General features: G+C 39.4%; 1 protein-coding gene across 2 annotated transcripts in view; it reads left to right on the top strand.

Annotated features, from left to right (window-relative positions):
* wdr7 (WD repeat domain 7) overlaps positions 1-20,636 on the top strand; it is a 101,772-nt gene that overhangs the window by 48,096 nt on the left and 33,040 nt on the right. For both annotated transcript variants that reach the window (XM_082538291.1, XM_082538290.1), the window contains exon 22: positions 1,906-2,019. In XM_082538291.1, coding sequence (XP_082394417.1) covers positions 1,906-2,019 — 114 coding nt within the window. The remainder of the gene's footprint in view (positions 1-1,905; positions 2,020-20,636) is intronic.

Genomic DNA, 20,636 nt, shown 5'->3' with positions numbered 1-20,636 from the left:
CTGATGATTTAAAACTATAGTGAAAGAGCAGTAGAGGTTGGGAAACAGGAGAAGAACAGGAAGTGTGGGTCTCAAACATGAATACAGGGAGCAACAGTCAGAAGAAACGAAGAGAAGGAGGACAAGGAGGAGGAGGTCCTGGAGGTTAACAAGGCATGCTGGGAGCAATGTGTCATGGCTGACATGACAAGCTTGACCTTGGAGCAGGGCAGAACGCCTCCTTCTCCTCCCCTCCTTCTTCTCCCCTCCTTTTCCTCCCCTCCTTCGCCACCCCTCCTCCACTTCCCTCTCCTCCTCTTTCTTCTTCTCCCTCAGCTCTTGTATCTCTCATTTTCATTCTTCCAACCAGGACAGTTAAGTTGGAGGTTATAGCCCAGCTGGTGTGCACGATGTGTGTGCTGGAGATGCAGAACACGAGAACTGGGCCACCTTCAGGCCAAGCAGCAGCCTCGAGGGTCACAGACTGTATATAAAAGATGGATGTAACCACCATTATCTGTGGCGTGAAACCGCCTGCTCAGAGAGGGAAACATGCAAATAGAAACTGAAGCGAGGGTTGTTTTTGTTTTTTTTCGCTCTCCGCAGGCCTTTTGTTCATTCACAGTAAAACATCAGTTATGTTTTAATTAAATCCAATTAAGTTTTTATCACTTTAATGTCAGAGACAGGTAATCAACTGCCGGGCTGTGTATTGGCCTTCTGTCACCGTGTGTGTGTGTGTGTGGGTGTGTGATACGAAGTCATTATGTTGAGCTGTCAGCTGTGTGTGTGAGCAGGTTAATTGGAACATGAAGCACATGTTAACCTGGATTAATCAATGTAATTACACACAGTGTAATTACAGTTAATTTTATTGGTGTACTGAAGAAGCCTTATGAAACTGTGCCATTTAACTTTTTCTTTTTTTGTTACTTTTTTTTCTTTAAAAAAAAGGAAGAGGAATATATTTCTTTGTTTTTGCTTTCTTCGTTTTTGATAAGCGTTTTGTGGTTCTTAATTCATTAAGCAGGCTGTTTTCCCAGAGATTAGCCCTGTGCCGACTCTGTTACCTTAAGCTGCTTCATTCATTAGCACAGTGTCATTCATTAGTGCCGGCCGCTAATGAAAAGCCACTCTTAATTGCCAACAGAGAGATAAGAGCTAAATGAAAACGCTAAATAAAAGCGTGTCCCTGTCCTTGTGTGTGTGTCCATGTGTTTCTATTCATTCTGCTTATACGAGGACGTCCAATAAGCCTTTATTTGCTGCTTAACCAGAGCAGTTAACTTGATCATAACAACAATGAGGACCAGAACAGAAACTCGCAGTGGAGAGCATCCTGACATACAGACATTCAAACCATTACGCTGATGGTCGGTGACATCAGTGAGCCTGATCTCATGGCACAATGTGAAATGGTCACGAATAACCTGTTCGGTCACGTTCACAGACATGAAACTAACTTAATTCAACTGGTTTCTGTCAAAGTAGTTTTTATTGATTAAATCTAGTGGTGTAGTTATTATTGACTACATCTAATAGGGTTTGGTTTACTGCTTAAATCTATCTGCGTAGTTTTTACTGAGTAATTGCATAGTTTTTCTGTGTAAATCTATCAGAGTAGTTTTTATTACTTAAATCTGTCACAGTAAATTTTATTGACAAATTTATCTTATTGGCTTAATCTAAAAGATTTGAGCAGTAAACTACATTCTACTGGGGTACTTTTTACTGCCTAAATTTAATATAAACATTTTTTTTCTGAATCCAGTGGGGTAGTTTTTAATGGTTAAATTATCGAACTGCATGCACTTTATAATTGCTATGATGCACTGAGGGGAGATGTGTAAATTATATCTATAATAGTAACCTGGGTTGTGCTCGTTGGACGGACTGCACTGAACCGTTTTGTCTCTTTCTCCTCAGCTGGAACAACCACCGACACTCCCCCTCCAGCCCTGCCGCCACCAGAGGCTCAGCCAGTAGAAACCAAGGCTCCTGAGGAGGAAATGGATGTCACTGATGATGACATCACAGCAGGTAAGAGCACAAATTTCTTTCTAAGCAGGGAAAATAGGATTAAAGTACGCACACTTCTTTGGTATTCTTTGTTTTTTTTGTTTTTTTTACCCATCTCAGGAGTAAATAATAGAAACTGTAGAGCTGCAACTTGGTTGGTCGTGGTTTGAATTGGTTGTTCCCACACTCATCAAGTTGCCTTAGACTGACTGTAAACATCTAAAAATAAATGCTTTGAATGCTTTCACTGCTAGCTGGAACCAGAAATTTTAGTTGGTAAAGCTCATTTTTCTTATGGTATACTGGGAGTGGGCCAGGTTTCCAATTTTTGATGTGATGGGCTTTGTAACTGTAGAAGTTAATGATTTTAATAATAGCCTACTGCGTCTATTTAAGTGGGTACACACAGGGTACAGTGTTCCCTCACTATATCGCAGTTCACCTTTCGCGGCCTCGCTTGTTGGGGTTTTTTGTGAATTGTGAAGACCAGGCCATTCATTTATTTAAACGCAGAGATCCAAAGTGTAATTCTTAGCCAAATGATATAGATGAGAGAAAAAGAAAGAAGGAAAGTTACTACTGCTCAGCTACTTATTGAGGTTTTGCAGTCATGTGTAGTGACAATGTTGAATAAAGTGGATCAGGATCCAGTTGCACAGGTACGACTGGTCTGCAATCATCTGGCAACCACTGGTCATGAGACTGCATTGGGCTCAGGAAGGAAGAGGAGGGTCATCTAGTAACTGGAGGGTTGGTGGTTCAATCTCTGCATGCCACAGTATCCTTGGGCATGATACTGAACACCACTATGCTCTGCAATTCGTTCATTGGCATGAGGGCTCAATTAGAGTAGAACAGGACTGTATAAGACCAAGTGCATCTACCGTTTATTCCAGTTGTTAAAAGTTGCGGATTGCTTTGGTCACTAGCATATTGCTGCAGTCGTAGTTTAGAAGGCAGTGACAGTTTTGTCTAGAACGTCCAGCTGCTTTCTGAGCAAAACTCTGAACACTGTCCTAAAAAACCAGCAGCCTAGCTATCTCTCTGTGATGTGAAGTCAGCCATAATCAGCCAACGAGTTGCCGTGTGGATGCTGACCTCCAAGGAAAGAAAGAACAGTGACCACACTCTGCAATCTAATGTGAATCTTGTGTGTGCAGATTAAAATTTCAGCAAATACCCACGCAATATTTGACAAGGAAATTCAAGTCTCTTGAAGCATCCCTGCTTTGTCCCATGATCACAAGCTGAAACCCATTTCATACGATGCTGTAGCTTTAACCTCTTCAGACTTTCTTCTGTTCTTCGTGAACCTCTCCGGTGTTTGAGGATTACAATTAAGGGCTCATTTTTCCCCTCCGTGACCTGAGAAGTCTCATCTGGTTTGATTCCAAAAAAACATGAAGAAGTCATTTATTATTTATCTCCAGCTGAATTCAGGTGTTTTGCTCTGCTGACTCTGAGTGGAGGATAAGCATTAGTGTTTGTGTGCACGCATGTCCTAATCAATGCCTGCATGTAATACCCGTGTACTGTGACCTGCATGGTGTTAAAAGCAGTTTAGTGTAGCGCGCACACACACACACACACACACACACACACACACACACACACACACACACACACACAGTAAGGTGAGAAGCACTTCTCCCCAGGAAACAACTCACACCTGCAGTACAGGTAGAAAAACACACATGCACACACTTTCCAGTCCATTTATCCTTGCCACATATACCCTGAATGTTTAACTGTGACAGACACACACATAGAACGATTCTCCACTCTAAGATAAACACATTTAAGCACTGCATTTCTATTTTTCTTCCTACACATCAGCAGTTTTTGCATCCAGAATCACAGAACAATAAAGCAGGATTGACTCATTTGTCTAAATATTTTAAAGACATTCATTTCTGTAATAAAGAAAAAAAACCCAGTGCCTAACACTGTCTCACTGTCTGCACCACCTTTTTTCCTCTTCCCTCCATCCTCCATCCTTCTCTCAGACCAGTCAATATCACAGATGTGTCTGACAATTTATCATTTCTCTCAGCTCGTTTTTCTCTTATTGACAGCTGTGGGTTGTTTTTTTTTTCTCTTTTCATTCGGTCTCTGCAGGATTAAATCTGTTAGCAGAAACCTCAAACACAGAGCAACCTGAACCTTATTCTTCTGTGGAGGAAGAACTTTTGCCTCTTTGTTTCTTTTGTGGTTTTTATAATTGAACTTTTTAACATTGTTATGAATGAACGCACTCTCCATTTGGAAACCTGTCATATAAATATTTTCAGTGTATATAAACTCACTACTTGGATTTCTACACGGTATTTAACATTACCATGTACTGAAATTGCAGTTATAATTTGAATGGGTTCATATGAAAAATGATGTGTGTAGGGCTGTGCGATGAGACCAAAATCTCATATCCCGATATAATCATATACATCCATTGTCCGATAACGATATAAATCACAAAAATGTAACATTTTCTGTAAATTCTGTGAATCTCGGGCAGCTCGACTTGCGTGAAGTGTTTCCAGCTGAGCGTCGTGTACCTGGAGTTGAGTGTCTTAACCGATGCATGAAACTGAATATTTTTAGACATAAGTTGTAACAGCCGCAGTTTTCTTTGAGTATTTATTACATAGCATGCTGCGGGGAAAAGCCTGTTCTAACTATTGAGTCTGAGGTTTATTTTTTAACACCTGATGGCTCTTTTTTGCTTCTCATTCGTAACTACTCTGCATACTCTTTCACGTGATTCAGTTTCTTTTGAAACGTCTCAAAAGGATCTTGAGCTTTATTGTGAAAGGTTTATGTGGAAAATAAACAAGCGGACACGCGATGGTTTTACTGTCGTTGTTGCTAAAGACTTCACATAAAAACAGGCGCTTGTCTGTCAGTAGTGTGGTCATATTAAATATAAGAGAAAGAGAGAACTTAAATTCAAATTCAAAATTCAAATTCAAATTCAAATTTTATTTGTCACACACACACAACCATACACAGTATGACATGGGGGTGAAATGCTTGTAGCTGTACAATGCCCGACCATTAAATGACAGAAGAAAAGTTCTACAATATTTACAATTTACTACAAAAATTTACAAATTAACTTAGGAATTTACAGTAAAGAACATGCAAATAGCAGAAGAGATTATAAAGATAAGGATTATAAGAGAAATTAATATAGCCACTACAGTGACCATCAAAACGATGAAAAAATATTGCCGTAAACAGTTTATTTTGCGACACCACGAAACAAACGATAGCGTAAAACAAAATGATAGATGTTTTTATATCGTCATCCGATATATTTCATTATATCGAACAGCCCTACATGTGTGTATGATTTCCGTTGCTTCATGTTAAAAGTTGGCAAACGGGTTTTACCTCAAGAATTCACAAATTGTGAGTCTGAGTGGAACATTTTGTCTGCATGCGGTCTGTCATTTCTGTCCATGACTTCCTGTTTTCCTCGTGTGCTCTGTGCAGCTTCACGAAACTTTTACAAAAAAAAAACAAAACATGACACTAACTCGATGGAGCTGCACTGCTGATTTCACTCTGTGACGCTTATTTCCATCTCTATGTTTTTATACTTTGACTCTACCAGAGTAGTTTGAATTATTCCTTTATCCATCTTATAGTAGAACTCAGTGCGACCCTCTAATTCATCTTCTGTTTGTGTTATCGGTTTTAGCTCCAGCATATTTTACATATTTGCAATTGAGCTGTGTCCCCAAGGTGACCATTCAGTGAATATCTGCTCTGTGTGACATCATACAGAGCCCAGAGAGGGGAACAAACGGTTTAAGGCAGACTGAAGATGTAATTAGGATTAATTTAGGCTCATCCCATCAACCATCAGAGCTGTTCATGCACATACAGACTACACTTACACTAACACATACTCTCTTAATGTGCAGTGTTTTTATGTTCAGTCTTACAGCTTTATATGGAGCTTTATGGTGAGCAGTGGTACTGTAATTGTTTAGCTCATGTCAGGAAAAAATGTAATATTGCACATGGGCATGTGCAATATTACATTTTACTTCAGATACTTAGTAAGATGATTTTGTGGGTTTTATTGTTTTATTATAGAGTTTTTGTGTTTTGTATAGACAGAAATAGCCATTTGAGGTTGTGGGAACTCGAGGTTTTCGTCATGTTTTGGATTTGCTAGGAGAAAATGTGAAGCAAATGAAACGAGTGAAGGGGAAAAAAGAGAAGTGGACGAGACAAAGGGGAGAAGACAGAGATGTCTACAGCAGCAAAATCACTTGGCTGCAGGCTGTTTCCACGGCGATAGACTCATCACATCAGTCTGCTGTCACACACTTGCACACACAAACACCAACATGTACACACACCAGGATGTGCAGGTGAGAACATTTGTTGCTCAGTGCCGCAGCACACACACACACACACACACACACACACACACACACACACACACACACACACACACACACACACACACACACACAAACCTGTAATTATGTCCGTTGCAGTGTCAGGGGATGTCATTAGGATCCACAGCCTCCTCTTCCTCCCCTTTCTCTCAACACACTCACTTGAATTTAGTTCATTAAATCTCTGATGGCATGGCATTTTGGTGGGAAAACATGCCCAAGAATCTAAACAATTAGAGTAAGGTCATTTGTTGTTATTGTAATACAAGAATTCCTACATTTCACTGTGTTATGCTGTGTAAGGCAGCCCTATGGGCCCTGGCTATTTCCTGAATGACTGTAGTCTAGTTTCACAGACTCAAACAACTTCAGTCCCACTGCCAAATCTTTGACGCAGAGGTCGTCCTTCAAAACGTGTCTTTTTGACTTTTTCTTATGAATTTAGTTTAGCTTGTGAGTTTCCAGACCCTGAAGCAAGATTTAGGAAAATCAGTACAGAGAACCCCACAAAACTTGCTAAAAGCAGCTGACTCAAAGTTTTGTAGTCTCAAAAAACACATACTTTAGTGCCTCATCAGGAATGCTGTCATTATTATTATTTTTTTATTTTTTGCAGCTCTAATTTTTTCAAGTCTATTTTTTTTTTAAATTTTATTTTAGTTAAGTAAAGCTTTTTTTCACATCTAGTTTTTAGTTTTAGTTAACTATAACCTCGATACATACTGTCATTATAGTAAGCTAATTAGTTTGTCATAAAGCACAAATATAGAATGTCCCACCTGCAGTTATCTTGGGTTAATTCTGAAATACCATTTTTATAATTATATAAAAACATGGATTTGATAGTTTTACATCAACAGCTAAGTGTGTTGAGATCCTGTGGGTGTCTCTCTTGGTTTTGCACTGTCGTTCAGTGGTGGGTAACCTGGAACAGTCATGTTTCTACACTAGAGGGAAGTCTGCCTCTACTGAGAAATAAGCGCACCCATGGATTTTGATGAAGGGGATGACCCCAGGGAGGTCAAAGGTTGTTGGTGGACGCAGCCCCAACACCCTCCATTCCTCACACACTGAACCACTTTCACTGCTGGGCAGTTTTGCCCTGCTGATTGCTCCCAGTCAAAGTCATTCAGTAAAATTAAATAAGTGGTTTTATACATCATGCAGCTGATCTTGCATTATTATCATAAAATATTTCTATGAGTTTGTTTATGAGGAGGGAAGGTCAGGACAACACAGAGTATGAAGGGATTTCTGTCCTCTTACCATTTTGACGGGTCCACAGCAGCGGTGATCGAGGTCAGAGGTCAAAGGTCAGGCTGACCCTCACCTCTCGGCATCATTAGCCCAGTTTTGATTTGGTTATCTGAAACGTCAGCCTCCCTGGCTAATCTAATACCCGAGCCTGGAGGTCGTTTGGGTCAGATCACATTTCTCCTCAGAACAGATTGAACTTATGGGGAGATAAATGCTCCGAGCCGCCACTCCGAACACGGTGATTGTCTCAGACAGTTGTGTCCCTACTGTGTTACACAGTGAGGGACCCAGCTGGTGTATGAGGATATTATTGTATTAAAGGTAGTCCAAATATTAATAATGTACAGGAATGTATTTCTGCTGGCTGTGGAGTGGAAACAGTACTGCAGGAAAGATGTGTTGCAAATACCACAGCCTCTCTTGGCATCTGAAGGCTGCTGTTAAAATTTACTTAAGCCGAGCAGTGAAAAGTTATCACCAGAGAGGCGTGGATACTTCATTCACTTGTTTTTAATGTTACAGCAGATTTATTTCAGAGTAGTAAAGCTGTAATATTATACAGTATGGTACCATAAAAGTTTGGTTACAGTGTGAAACACACCCTCCCCCACCTTCACACACCCCACCCTGCCGAGTGTGTGTGACTGTCTCTGTGTGCGTGTCATGGTTTATGAATGTGTCACAAAGATAAAGCGCTGGCCTTGGTGTGTGTGTGGGGGTGTGTGTGTGTGTGTGTGTGTGTGTGTGTGTTGTGAATGGATAGACGGCATGGTCATGTTTCTTGGTCACTCAGACTGGTATTCTCCAGAGAAAGTTGTGAACCCACTGAGGTGAGACGGATCTTGATATAAGAAAATCTGGTAATGGACCTGAAACGAGCTGAGCTGGGTGAGATGTACAATATCAGTGATAAAAATCTGCTGCAACTTGAAAAAATTTAAATTTGTAGGACTAAAGAAACATGGAGAGATGGAGAGACAGTCAGCCTTTGTGGCGTTTTCAGCCCCGTGGGCAGGTTCAGATGGTATTACTGATCAGATTGATCAGTTTAAAGCTTCACCTCAGAGGATGAGGTCTTACACTCATCACAGAAATACACAACACAGAAAGTATAATCGGATTATATGGAAATGGCCCCATATGTAGATAAAGGGAGGGATGGAGAAAGAGAGGATGAGTGATTTTGACAGTGCATGTCATGCCAATATTTACAAGTATCATTTTGTAAAGTGATTTCAGCTGCTTGTGTCGAGCAGTGACTGCCCATTTAGAGAAGTAGTAGGAAAAAAACTAGTAAACTGTATGTCTCACAAGACTGTTTTTTTTCCCTCATGCAGAAAAGGTACAAGAATGAAGGATGCATAAATCAGGCAAATGTTACAAAAAGTGGCAACTTTAAAATGTAAATTCTCAATAAAAGTCTACCAATTTCCATATTAAATATGACCATTTCTCATAGACTGCATACTAAATAAACAATGCTTTGGTGAAAGATGGAAAAATAATAACTATCAGTATTTATGGATACTCGTTTCCAGAGCCAACTAGAGGCACGTTGAAATGTTGAGGCATTATTTTGAGGTTGTTTTTTTGTTTTTTTTGTTTTTTTTAATTTAAATTTTCACATTTCTACAAGTGTTTTTTTTGTTTTGTTTTTTAAACGCGTGAATACAGCCAAGGAAGCATAACAGATGATTTTTCTTTAGTGACGTGAGAGTAAAGGCCATTACTTTACCCATGCCTATACAGCTAGTACAAACAAGAAATTATGTAAATAAGAACAACTTTACTGTGACTTTGAATGAATTTAAGTACAGTTGATGTGAGCACATTGAGCAGGTGGGAAGCAAACAGAAGTAACGTTAGCTGCTAATGCTAATCGGTTCCCGTTGTTGCTGCTGAATCAGTACTCATGTCAATGGTTACTTTATGAAATCATAATATCTAAATCATATTTTCATTAAAAAGTGTTTTGAAAGCATAAACATTTACAGCTAGGGATTTAAATCCATTTGTTCCACTTTTACTTTGAAGAAAAACTCTTCTAATCTATGGAAACTCCATATTAAAGACGTGTATATAATCATAATATTTGAGGCTACATAACTGGTAGTAATTTTTCTATCAGTGCTTTTGTCTCCCCTTCACGGCCTTGTCTGTATTTCTGTCCATATTGTTCCCATTCGCTCGCTCCACCTTCATCTTCCTGCTTCCACCACCGTTGGCAGTGATTGAGTTCAGGAAAACGTTGTGTTCAGATGTTCCCAGATAATTCGTCTCCTGGCTGCTCACATCTGCTCGTTGTGTGTAATCAGATCGGATTAACTGTCAGACGTCTTCAATTGATCCGACACTTCAGACTCGACACAACAAACTGTAAATCTGTCATCAAGCTCCTCTGTTATTTCTGCTCCATTTCTCTGCAATTCAGCAGCCATCGAGCTCTTTGACAACAAACCAGTGATGGGATTTGTTTTTGTTGTTTTTATGTATTATTAAAGTAGGAGTCACAAACTAAACAATTCTCAAACTCCGAAGTACCAAAACTGATTTAATTTAACCTTTAAGTGACTGAGCAGTCATACATTTATATGTTGTGGTATTTTTATAAACACAAAAGTATGTTTGACTCTTTGCCTTGGATTGTGGCTGCAAACTAGTGAAGTGCCAGTACAGCCTTTATAATATAATGGAAATATGAACGTTGCGTTTAATTACTGAATCAAAGCAAGAACGTCATCATGAAAATGAAAATTGTGCCGGGCTGATGCTGTCTGCTGCAAAGAGCTTTATAGGTATAAGAAACACAAATAGAGCAATTAGAAAAATATAAAATAAAATATGACATCATAAATGTTCAAATTTTTGTGACGTTAAATAAACGTAGATTTTCTGCTCAGTCCAAGTTCAAATATGTAAAACGAAATGTGACTAGACGTTAAGAAATGAGAACATGTGCAAGAAGGAGCAAGTAAAAGTATCCATGCTAGACATTAATCTCATGTATTGTAAATGCAATACAAATTAGTCAACACTCAAAATGATCAATGAAATATTGATCTAGGATCTCTTTGCAATAGGGGACTCGACTCAGCTGGCTGCCAACACTTTGTATTCTGGTTATATTCCTGTATATAACCAGATGGGCGGTGAGTGCCTGTTTGTTTTTTGTTTTGCAGTGAAATGTTAGTCCTGCAGCAGCTACATCACTAATTTCAGTTTCCAGTCTGAGGTTCTGGCTGGACACTGACAGCAGTCATTAGCTCATGTAAGTTGGCATCAGATTTGTGATTTTCATGGATTTATCATAGTTGATCACCACATTATTATGCATGTAGCTGCCAACTTCACTCCATTCAGTTGCAGACTGGTAGCAGACTGACTCTGTCTTATTGCTGTTTTATCACCATCTTGACACGTCAAAGTCAATTTTAAGTTGTCGTCTTAAACAACTTTAAAGGCAACAGCATTACAAGTTCATTGTACACAACAGCAATTATTCTGGTGGTGCTGCGATCATGCCGCGGTTTTCCTTCGTGTGACTGAGGTTCAGATGGATCGTACATCAAATCAACATTTTTTAATAGAAGATTTTGGTTCTTGAAACAGTATCCAAGTTTGTTCAAAATCTAATCCAACTAAGGTGTTATGCTCCCAACATTAATTGATTTTTTTTTTTTTATGGATTTTTTTTTTTTCACTGTTTGTCTATGCATCTATTGTGTGGCCCTTCTTTAAGTCAGCCCAGACCTGAGATGTAGCCCACCTGCATCCTAAAAGTTTGACCATTGCTTTCTTTTCAATCAGTGATTGTTCCAAATCTCTGGGGATTAAGTCAGTTTTTTTCCTCCATTTAAAAAAAAAAAAAAAAAAAAAAGACCCCAAACCTCCATTTGTGGAGAAAATCGTTTTCCTCTACCTTCTCCAAGTTGTGATGCTTTTCATTTGGCAGAGCTGAAATCTAATTCTGTCACATGGCTTTGATTCATCTGTGATCGAGAGGAGAGTGTGACCAAGGCGCGGTGGCTTTAATAAAAAATAATTTCTCCTTTATGAAGACGCTGTGCAGTGGAGGCCGTCCACTGTCTCTGCATTAGTGAAATTAACATCCAGACTCATTTTTCAGACTGCTCCATTAACAGCATGAAAGTGACAGCTGCAAAGGACCGAAAGTATTAGCTGTATTAAAAACCTGTCGGAGGGGAAATTAAACTGCAAAACAAACACAACTGATAATGGAGGATTAAAAAATAAGACCTCAGGCTCTCAATATTGCCAAACTGTACTTTCATACAGTGTGACTGAAATATGAAGTGCGGAGAAGTTAATGTGATTGGGAGGAGGAACGGGAGACTCCTCCTTCATGCGTTTACTCTGCATCTATTTCTGCTGAGAAAGCAGAGTTTCTGAAATGCTGGGAATAATAATAATAGTAATGATAATAATAATAAAGTTATACAGGCCACGCCTGGGTCAGCCCTAGCCATCAGATCAATGTGATGTGGTTAAGTGTTAAATGACCCAGCATAGAGACCAAAAAGAAATGAAACCCGAAGAACTGATCAAAGAGACTGAGATCCTTAGTTAAAATTGGAACAATATTTCCCAGTATCATTGCTTTTTGTTTATTTTTGCCAAGTTCTTTGTGAGGTATAACTAAGCAATGAAGCCAGCGCTCTCTGAGTCTCTCATCCTGTGGACGAACTCCAATTCCACCGACTTGGACTGCACCTTCTACTCCATGTTCTGCTCGGTGTAGCGACACAGGAACCAGCTCTGGACCTGCTGCGGTTCTGGTTAGAGTGCTCCTCCATCTCAGAGCAGACCCAGGATAATTTAAACCTCATGCTGTCGTTAGTGATGACTCCAGCTCTAACCTTATGTTTTGAATATTTTTTTTAAAAAAAGGGGGATGTTTGGAGGTAAAAAATTACAAATTTTAATACATGTCAGTTAAAATAATTATTTTTCCCTCTAAATGCCAAGACTTGAGAGAACAATAACTAAAATGGCAAGGCTTGTCTCCATTTAAAGTTAAAGGTTTAAAAAAACAAACAAAAAAAAAAACAACAGATGTGGCCAGTTAAATTTATATGTGGGGAAATACTGCTTTTAATGTTTGAGTGGTGACACTGTGAAGTGCTTTGCTTTGATCACACGTCTGTTCTGGAAGGAATTTGAACCATTTAGGAAATAAAAGTCTGAAATCTGATGAATGATCAGCACAGTCTGGTTCAGGGCTGCTTGCTTCCTCTTATGAACCTGAATCCAGTTTGTTTGGGGTGTGTCTTGTGGACTCCCCGCTGACCCTCCCTCCGTACCCTCGTCTAATTGAAGCTGGTGAGCGCAGATAGCTCTCCTGTCTCTGTCTTAAGATGGCAAATAAAATACACTTAACCTTCAGATGGACTCGGGCCGGTTGGAAGGGCAGCCACCGTTTCAGGACTCGAATCTTTTTTCTCTATCAACTTAATTGTGTTTTCAATTATTTCGCCCAGATTTTCTGTCTCCTGACATTTGCTGTAAGGACAGTTTCCCCCTTTCCCTCCTCCCCACGAGCCTGGGATTTCTTTGTTTTATGGAAGTTTTTCCTTAACGGACAGAAATGTAACCCTCGAGGCAGTGCTCGGGAGTTTGTTTTGAGCTCTTCATTTCTTTTTCCTTCAGTCTGTCGTTCTCTTCCACCTCCTCCCTCTCCTTCGTTCTCACATCAGTTTCCTGCTGGTATTGATCCCCTCCCTCAGTCCCTGGTGATCAGGTTTTACCAGTCTCCCATTGATTACCAATGGAGGCAGAGCTGAGGTGCATGATGGGAAGATTGCAGGGCTGTAGCTGCAGCAGTAGGAGGCAGGGATGGGAGGGTTGTAGCTTTGATTACCAGAAATATAAGATATTTAAAAAATACAGCTTAATTATTGATCTGGGTGTCTCACACATAAACATAGTGCAGTATTATACTAACTATTACTTGTAATTGATTATTGCTTATTATTATTATCATTATTATTATTAAATTATTGCTTATCTGAATGAAAGTGTTTGACTCAGTGGCGTAAATGTGTTAAGGTTAAATTAAATTTAGACAGCGTTTAATTTTACAGTCGCCACAGCAGATGTCTGTCTGGTCGATCAGTGAAGTTGTTTTTTAAATTAAATATGATCAATCAGTTAATCTGTTTAAATTTCTAAATGAAACACTGATAATCAAAAACATTTATTTTCTGTCAGCAGCCCCTTTACAACTTCATGTCAATCAGACAACACCTCTCCTTTCCTTCCTTCATTCGTTCTTTCTTTTTTTTTTCTTCCTTATTCCTTTCAGTCTTCCATATTACTTCCTTCCATCAGTCTTTTGGTTTTTCTCTGTCCTTCTTCCTTCCTTTTGGTCCTTTATTTACTTAGCTTTCCTTCTTTTCCTTTATTTCTGTCAGTCTTCCCTCCTTTCAGCATTGGTTTCGTCCTTCCTTCCATCATTCTTTTTTCCTTTCTTTTCTTCATTTCCTCCTCCTTCCTTTTGGTTTCTCTTTCTCTCTCTCAGTTTTCTTCCTTCCTTCTATCCTTCCTTCTTTTAGTGTTCCTTTCCTTCCTTCCTTCCTTCCTTCCTTCCTTCCTTCTTCCACTCAGAATTCATTCATTCCGTCCTCCTTTATTCCCTTGTGTCCTTTGAGCTGACCCTCTTTCTTTCAGGCTTTCTTTTTCTCTCTCTCCCTTCTATCATTCTTTTCTCCATACAGTGTTCCTTCTGTCTTTCAATGTTTCCTTTCTTCCTTCTTTCTTTCTTTGGATCTTTCCTTCTTTCCTTCTTTTAGGTCTTGCCTCCTTCCTTCCTTCCTTCCTTCCTTCCTTCCTTCCAGTTCTTTTCAGTTTCTTTCTTCTGATATGAATTTCCTTTCAAGCACTATTCTTACATTTTATTTAAAATGAGGTCCTGACGTTATTCCTGTGGACACAGCTTTGTGGTTTTTCTCTGTTCCGTCATCAGTCATCATTAATCATTATTTAAAAAAAACAAAAACAAAACCCTTTCAGTTCTGTCAAATTACAAGCAAGCTGACCTCAGTCCTCACAGTACATTCAATAACATTACTTAAATATAATTAAATACAATTAAAAGCAAAGGCATTCTGGTGATATTTCTTGTTATTATCATTGAAATAAAGCTACCTCTTAAAGGTTACAGCCTTTTTTTAATGCTCGGTGACATTTCAGTTGTTCTCCTTTTTATGACACGTCCATAATTTAACTGCATGGACTCCACAGGTTGTTGCATTACACCGTCCTGCCCTTTTTTTAATGGATTCCTTCCTTTATGGATAATGTCATTTCAGCCAGAAAGCCTTTTTATCCCAATCCATTTCTGGTTTTTATGAAGATTTAGCCAAGCGGAGGCGCGCACGGAGGGGAGCTCGTCCGTCCCCCTCTTTAGTTTATTGGGTTATGTTTGGGAGCAGCTTGCCCAACAAATAGGATTTAAATACAATGTCATTATAATAGATCTGCTGGTCGCAAAGGAAGCGGATCGATAGGCTTCAAAAATCAATCACACTGTGCACGCGGGCAGAAACCGAGGCAGCAGGTACACACTGGACAGGAAGTGATACTGCCTCACATCTCACCAGCCAGCAAGTCGTTTTAATGGTTTTAACATGTCAAATCAAAGCTCGTCATTATCGGCTCGTCACTTTCATGATTGTACAAACAATTAGGATTAGTTCAAAATCCTGTTTACCTGTTAGTTCAACCTGTTGGGCCTCTGTGATCTCATCCACAGTACGGTGTTTAATAATATTTTTTTGAGTCCAGGTAGATGTGAGGAAATAACAATAAAGTGACTATATAAGAGTCAGTTTCACTAGTTAACATGTGACTGGTAAACTAAATCTGAATATAATATAGTCATCTGGCTCTTCAGAGTGAAAATGCGCGATAAGTGACATTAGAGCTGGGCGATATGAGATTTTTTCATATCACGATATGTTTTTTTCATTTCAGGCGATAACGATATCTATCACGATATAAGCCAAATAACTATATTTGTAAGATTTAAATGTGCCGTTGCTCACAAGTAAAATGTGAAATAATCAGCAGCTTGTTTTTATTTAAATATTTATTTCCCATAATAAGTTCAACAGGGTAGATGTACTTAAGGAACATGAGACTTTTTCAGATAAATAAAGGCAAATATTGCAAACTACACAAAAGGCAGCCGCTAAAGCTTTTAAGTTTCAAAATAGAACAAACGAAACAGACTAAATTGTCAATTCCACTTAGAAACAAAATATTAATTCTAAAAATAAATCTTAGTTTGTTTTACAGAAGAACAGACAAAATTGACTAACTTTTGTCAATATCAAATAAACTGAGAACTAAAAGGAAATTCTCAATCTCTCCTTGTTGTATAGCTGAGCTTTTCAAACAGTTTTAACAGTTACTTTAGTCTGACAAAAGCCGAATGACGAATTAGCGCTTCCAGTCAGAGACTGAGGCTACGTCCACACGTACACGGGTATTTTTGAAAACTGAGATTTTCCGTTTTCGTTTTAAAAAAATAATCCCGTCCACACATAAAGGCAGAAATGAAGGAAAACGCTGCTATGAACATGCCAAAGCAGCAGGTGGCGCTAGATTCCTAACCGTACCGAAATGTTGGCCAATCAGAAGTCTAGAAGCCTCGGTAGGAAAAAGTAAACAAAGCTGCGGCATAGAAGCAGAACCGAGTCGTATGTGTGGAGGGACAGTAACTGTGTGTATATGTAAGCATTTAAACACTGCAGAGAGTAGAATTAACAGTAACAGTATTGTAGAAATTCATTTCACCGAAACAATAACGTGGCGCACAGTGTGACGCATGCACCAGTTTATTGTATGTCCAGACTTGCTTTCGGCACAATTTACAGTGCACGCTACTCTGTTTTTTGTCAGACTTGAAATAGCCGAAATACCTTCACACTACGGAACTTCTATGGCTCTTCCGTTCGACAATCTCTCCGGCATTGGAACCATCATCTGTTTTCTCTTCGGTCACGCTCGGTTGATTTTTCTAGTCGGCACACTCATTTCCTCCATTACCCGCTGGCTGCTTCCCAAACAAACACACGTGCGGCTTGGCACTTGTGCTGTACGTAACAAGTCACGCGACGTGACGCTGCGGCTGTGATTGGTTCGGCTCTGCGCTACTTAATTTGGATTGGCTGACCTTTAAAAAAAAAAAAAAAAAAAAGGACAAGAGCGGCGAGGTCTATCGCGATAGCTTAATTTCTCTATCGAGTAAAAGTTATATCGCGATACATATCGTTATCGTTCTATCGCCCAGCTCTAAGTGACATAAAATAAATGCTGTTAAAAAGAAAAGAAAAGATGAGAGAAACTTTATTTGTCTCAAAAATGGTGAAGCTACTGCTCTGTTAGCTTGTCGTCCATTTCTGATTGTTGATGGCTTCAGAAGCGTTCCACCTGATGGGTTTTCATGATGCAGAGTGAAGAAAAATTTTCCAGGAAGTGTAAGTTTATTAACACACATGAACGTGGATTTGCTGCATCAGTCACTCATGGTATTTACTTTACAGAAGACACGATGATATTCATGTTGTGTGTTCTTTATAATTTCTTGTCTACTCTGTTTGACTAGAAAGCACATGATTTTGGTGGCTAGAAACTTGCTGCTTGTTGTCTATTGTTGTAGTATTTCCAACTTCATAGATGGTCCCTTTAAGGTCTTCTATCCTTTTGCTGTTTGTTTAACCCGATTGTTTTTGTTGAAGAGGTTTTAACTTGTTGGAAAGAGGATTGACTGAATTTTTGAAGCTTGAGTCTAAGACTTGAGTTGTATATGAGTAGTTATCAAATACATCTCTGATTCAAAAATGAGGAGGACTCTACGGCAGCGGTTCCCAACCCCCGGGCCTTGGACTAGTACCCCTCCGTGAGTCGTTTGGTACCAGGCCGCAAGAGTTGAGGCTCAGGTGTGAAATGTATGGTTTTCAGGGTTTTCAGCGTTATTTTGTTATCACCCTCCTCCTGAATATGAATAAATCTTCTTTTTTTTTTTCGGTACCGGTACTAGTTTTAATTTGTTGTATTAATCCGCGACACCATAAAGGCCGGTCCATGAATATATTGTCGGGCATAAACCGGTCCGTGGCGCAAAAAAGGTTGGGGACCACTGCTCTACGGCACTTAAAGTTGGTAATAGCCAGCAAAATGCAGCTGAGAAAAGATGAAAGTTATTGCAGAGCTAAAAAGTCTTTCTTTGGAGTTCCAAAGAGTATTTTGGTTAGACTTTGCTTAGACAAATGAAATTACCAAGAATGTACTTGTGCTTGGTTGTTCTGACCAACCTTGTCTACTAAAAACTTAAATGCCTTTATTTCGTCCCCCATCTGTCTCTGTCTTTACTTTCACTTTCCTCTCTGTTAACCTGAACTTTTTAGTGATTCTGGTTGGGAGTCTATCTCTAATTCTGTTATCTACTGGCCCAGTCTGGCCCGAAGGATGGATGCCATCTGTAATCCATTTATCAGAGGCGGCCGCTGGGCCTTCTTCCAAATGACAGCTGGTCTAAAGCAATCTCATTATAAAGAGCATCAAGATATAGTATGGAAATATTGGAGGCAGGAGGGGGGAAAGGGGGTCCTGAGCTCAAAACAAGGGACAGAGAAGAAACACCGTGGGGATAAAACAAAACCACATTTTTACTTAGTCCAAAATACAGTAATGGTGACTCTTATAGTCATTTTTAATCCAGGTGGATCTAACTACACTCTGATGTCCAGATAACACCTCTGAAGGTTGTGGTTTACCTGGCCGATTTGATTTCATTATCAGATCACTAAAGCCACTGATTATACTGTCTGATTATCTGTGTCATTACAATCAATATATTACTGCTAATGAATTATTAAAAGTAATTGGGAATGAAGAAGCAGAGCGTTAAATAACTACTTGCTGCAATGTTTTTTTTTTTTTTCATGTATACATTTTTATTATTGAAGAAAAACAGTTTTATTCTTAATTTTATTTTTGTTTTCTTGTACAGCAAATGTCTTATTATTTTTCTGATATTAGTTATCGGTCTTCTGTAATATCGATTATCATTATTGGCTCTGAAAAGGCCATATCAATCTATCCCCGTTCATAATATGTGTGTTACAGTCTATTTAAATTAAACATGTTGAGTATTTCAGGACCAAAATAAAATTGTTTAATTAGGAGCTTAGCGGTTTATATCTGGAAGGCACAGATCATTCCCTTCTCATGTTTCCTGCAGTTAGCAGGAAACCATAAGAACCATCAGGTCACTGTTGTGGCTTTTCCCTGAGACCAACTCCAGCTCTACCATTTTGGACTACAGCAGGGGATGGTAGTCCTGGTTCAGTTCTGCTGCATGTTACACCCCGGCCTAGGCAACCGGCGTGCAACTTCCACAAAAATAATCCCAAAACGAGATTTAAAGCAAGATACGACATTTATTTACATCACCAAACACAAGGCGCCAAACTATTTACAACGGGGGGGGAAGATCGCGACCATGACATACAGAAACACAGGGCTTAAATACATAGAAGGAGCAATTAGGGAATGGACCACAGGAGGGATACACAGCTGGGGCAAATAAGACCTGACGAGACAAGGAAACGTAAACTGAACACTAAGATAACACAGACTTTCAAAGTAAAACAGGAAACACATAACAGTCACGCCAAAACAAAACGCCTAAAACAATACACTGCCAACGCCGAATCGTAACATGCAAGCGGAAGGATCGCTCCAACCAGAACCTGTAATGTAATCATAATGCTGGATTTTCTCCATGTTTGGTCTATAACAAGCTTCTTTTTTTTTTTTTTTTCAGTGTTTTCAGAAATAGCCAGTGGCATATAAAATCATATGTTTAAAACAAAAAAAGTACGTACATTAGTTGTGGGTGGTAATTTTTTTTAAAATTAATTAATTTTTTTAAGAGGCCCAAGTATAGATCCCTGTGGGACACTTGTAGTAATGGCAAGGGCCATGAACATGGACAGGATGCAGACCCAGCAGTGGCTAGCCCTCTCACTCGGTTTCTATTCAACACACCAAGTGTGCTCGCTCACGCCACCTCTTCTTGTGGGTGTGTGTATCTGTGTGTGTGTGTTCATTGTGAGTGAGTGCTTGTTCACCCTGCAATACAAATTCATAACAATGCTGTGCTTGCTCATCCAGAGAGAGAGAAAAATAAGAATTAGATATCAGAGGGTGGAGAGGTGTGTGTGTGTGTGTGTGTGGGGGGGGCTCAACACACTTTTTATGTAGTCCTTATTGGGGCCTTGATCCAAAGTGTGTAAGGAGCTCTCATCTCCTACTGTGATATACACACACACACTCTCAGAGTTTCCCCACTGTGCAGACCCCATCGCACACGTGCTCACAAAAGAGGTTATTTTGGGGTCGTGTTGATGGACACAAAAGGACTCCCCCCCCCCCCCCCCCCCCCCCCCAAACTCTCGCTCTCTCTCTCACTCTCTCACACACACACACACACACACACACACACACACACACACACACACACAAAATCTTTCCAGAGGTCTGTGAACACGACCGTCTGTGTGTAAATGTGTTTGCACTGTGACTAAAGGCTTTCAGCGTGACAATGACGTGTGTGTGTGTGTGTGTGTGTGTGATGATTAATACCAGGACAATAGACGTGTGCCTGTTCAGTTGTTATCAGCTCACTGGAGACCCCCACCCCCTTTTTTTTTTTTTTTTTTTTTTTCAAACCACTTTTCACTTCAGTGTAAAAGGAAGGACAGAAATTAAAAAGTAAAAAACAAAAAAAAAATTACTCAATAATAATATGGTCCTCACACTGATCTGAATGATATATATCGATCTACAGATCTTTTAAAATAAATGCAGTGTCTAAAAACCAATAGAATGCATGAAAAGAGAAATAAAATCCATGTTTTCTGGTTCTCCTGATTACGT

Source organism: Aulonocara stuartgranti, assembly GCF_965226115.1.
Source record: "Aulonocara stuartgranti genome assembly, chromosome: 7".
Classification (NCBI taxonomy): domain Eukaryota; kingdom Metazoa; phylum Chordata; class Actinopteri; order Cichliformes; family Cichlidae; genus Aulonocara; species Aulonocara stuartgranti.
The sequence above is the reverse complement of the archived record's forward strand: the minus strand, read 5'-3'. Positions and strand labels throughout refer to the sequence as shown.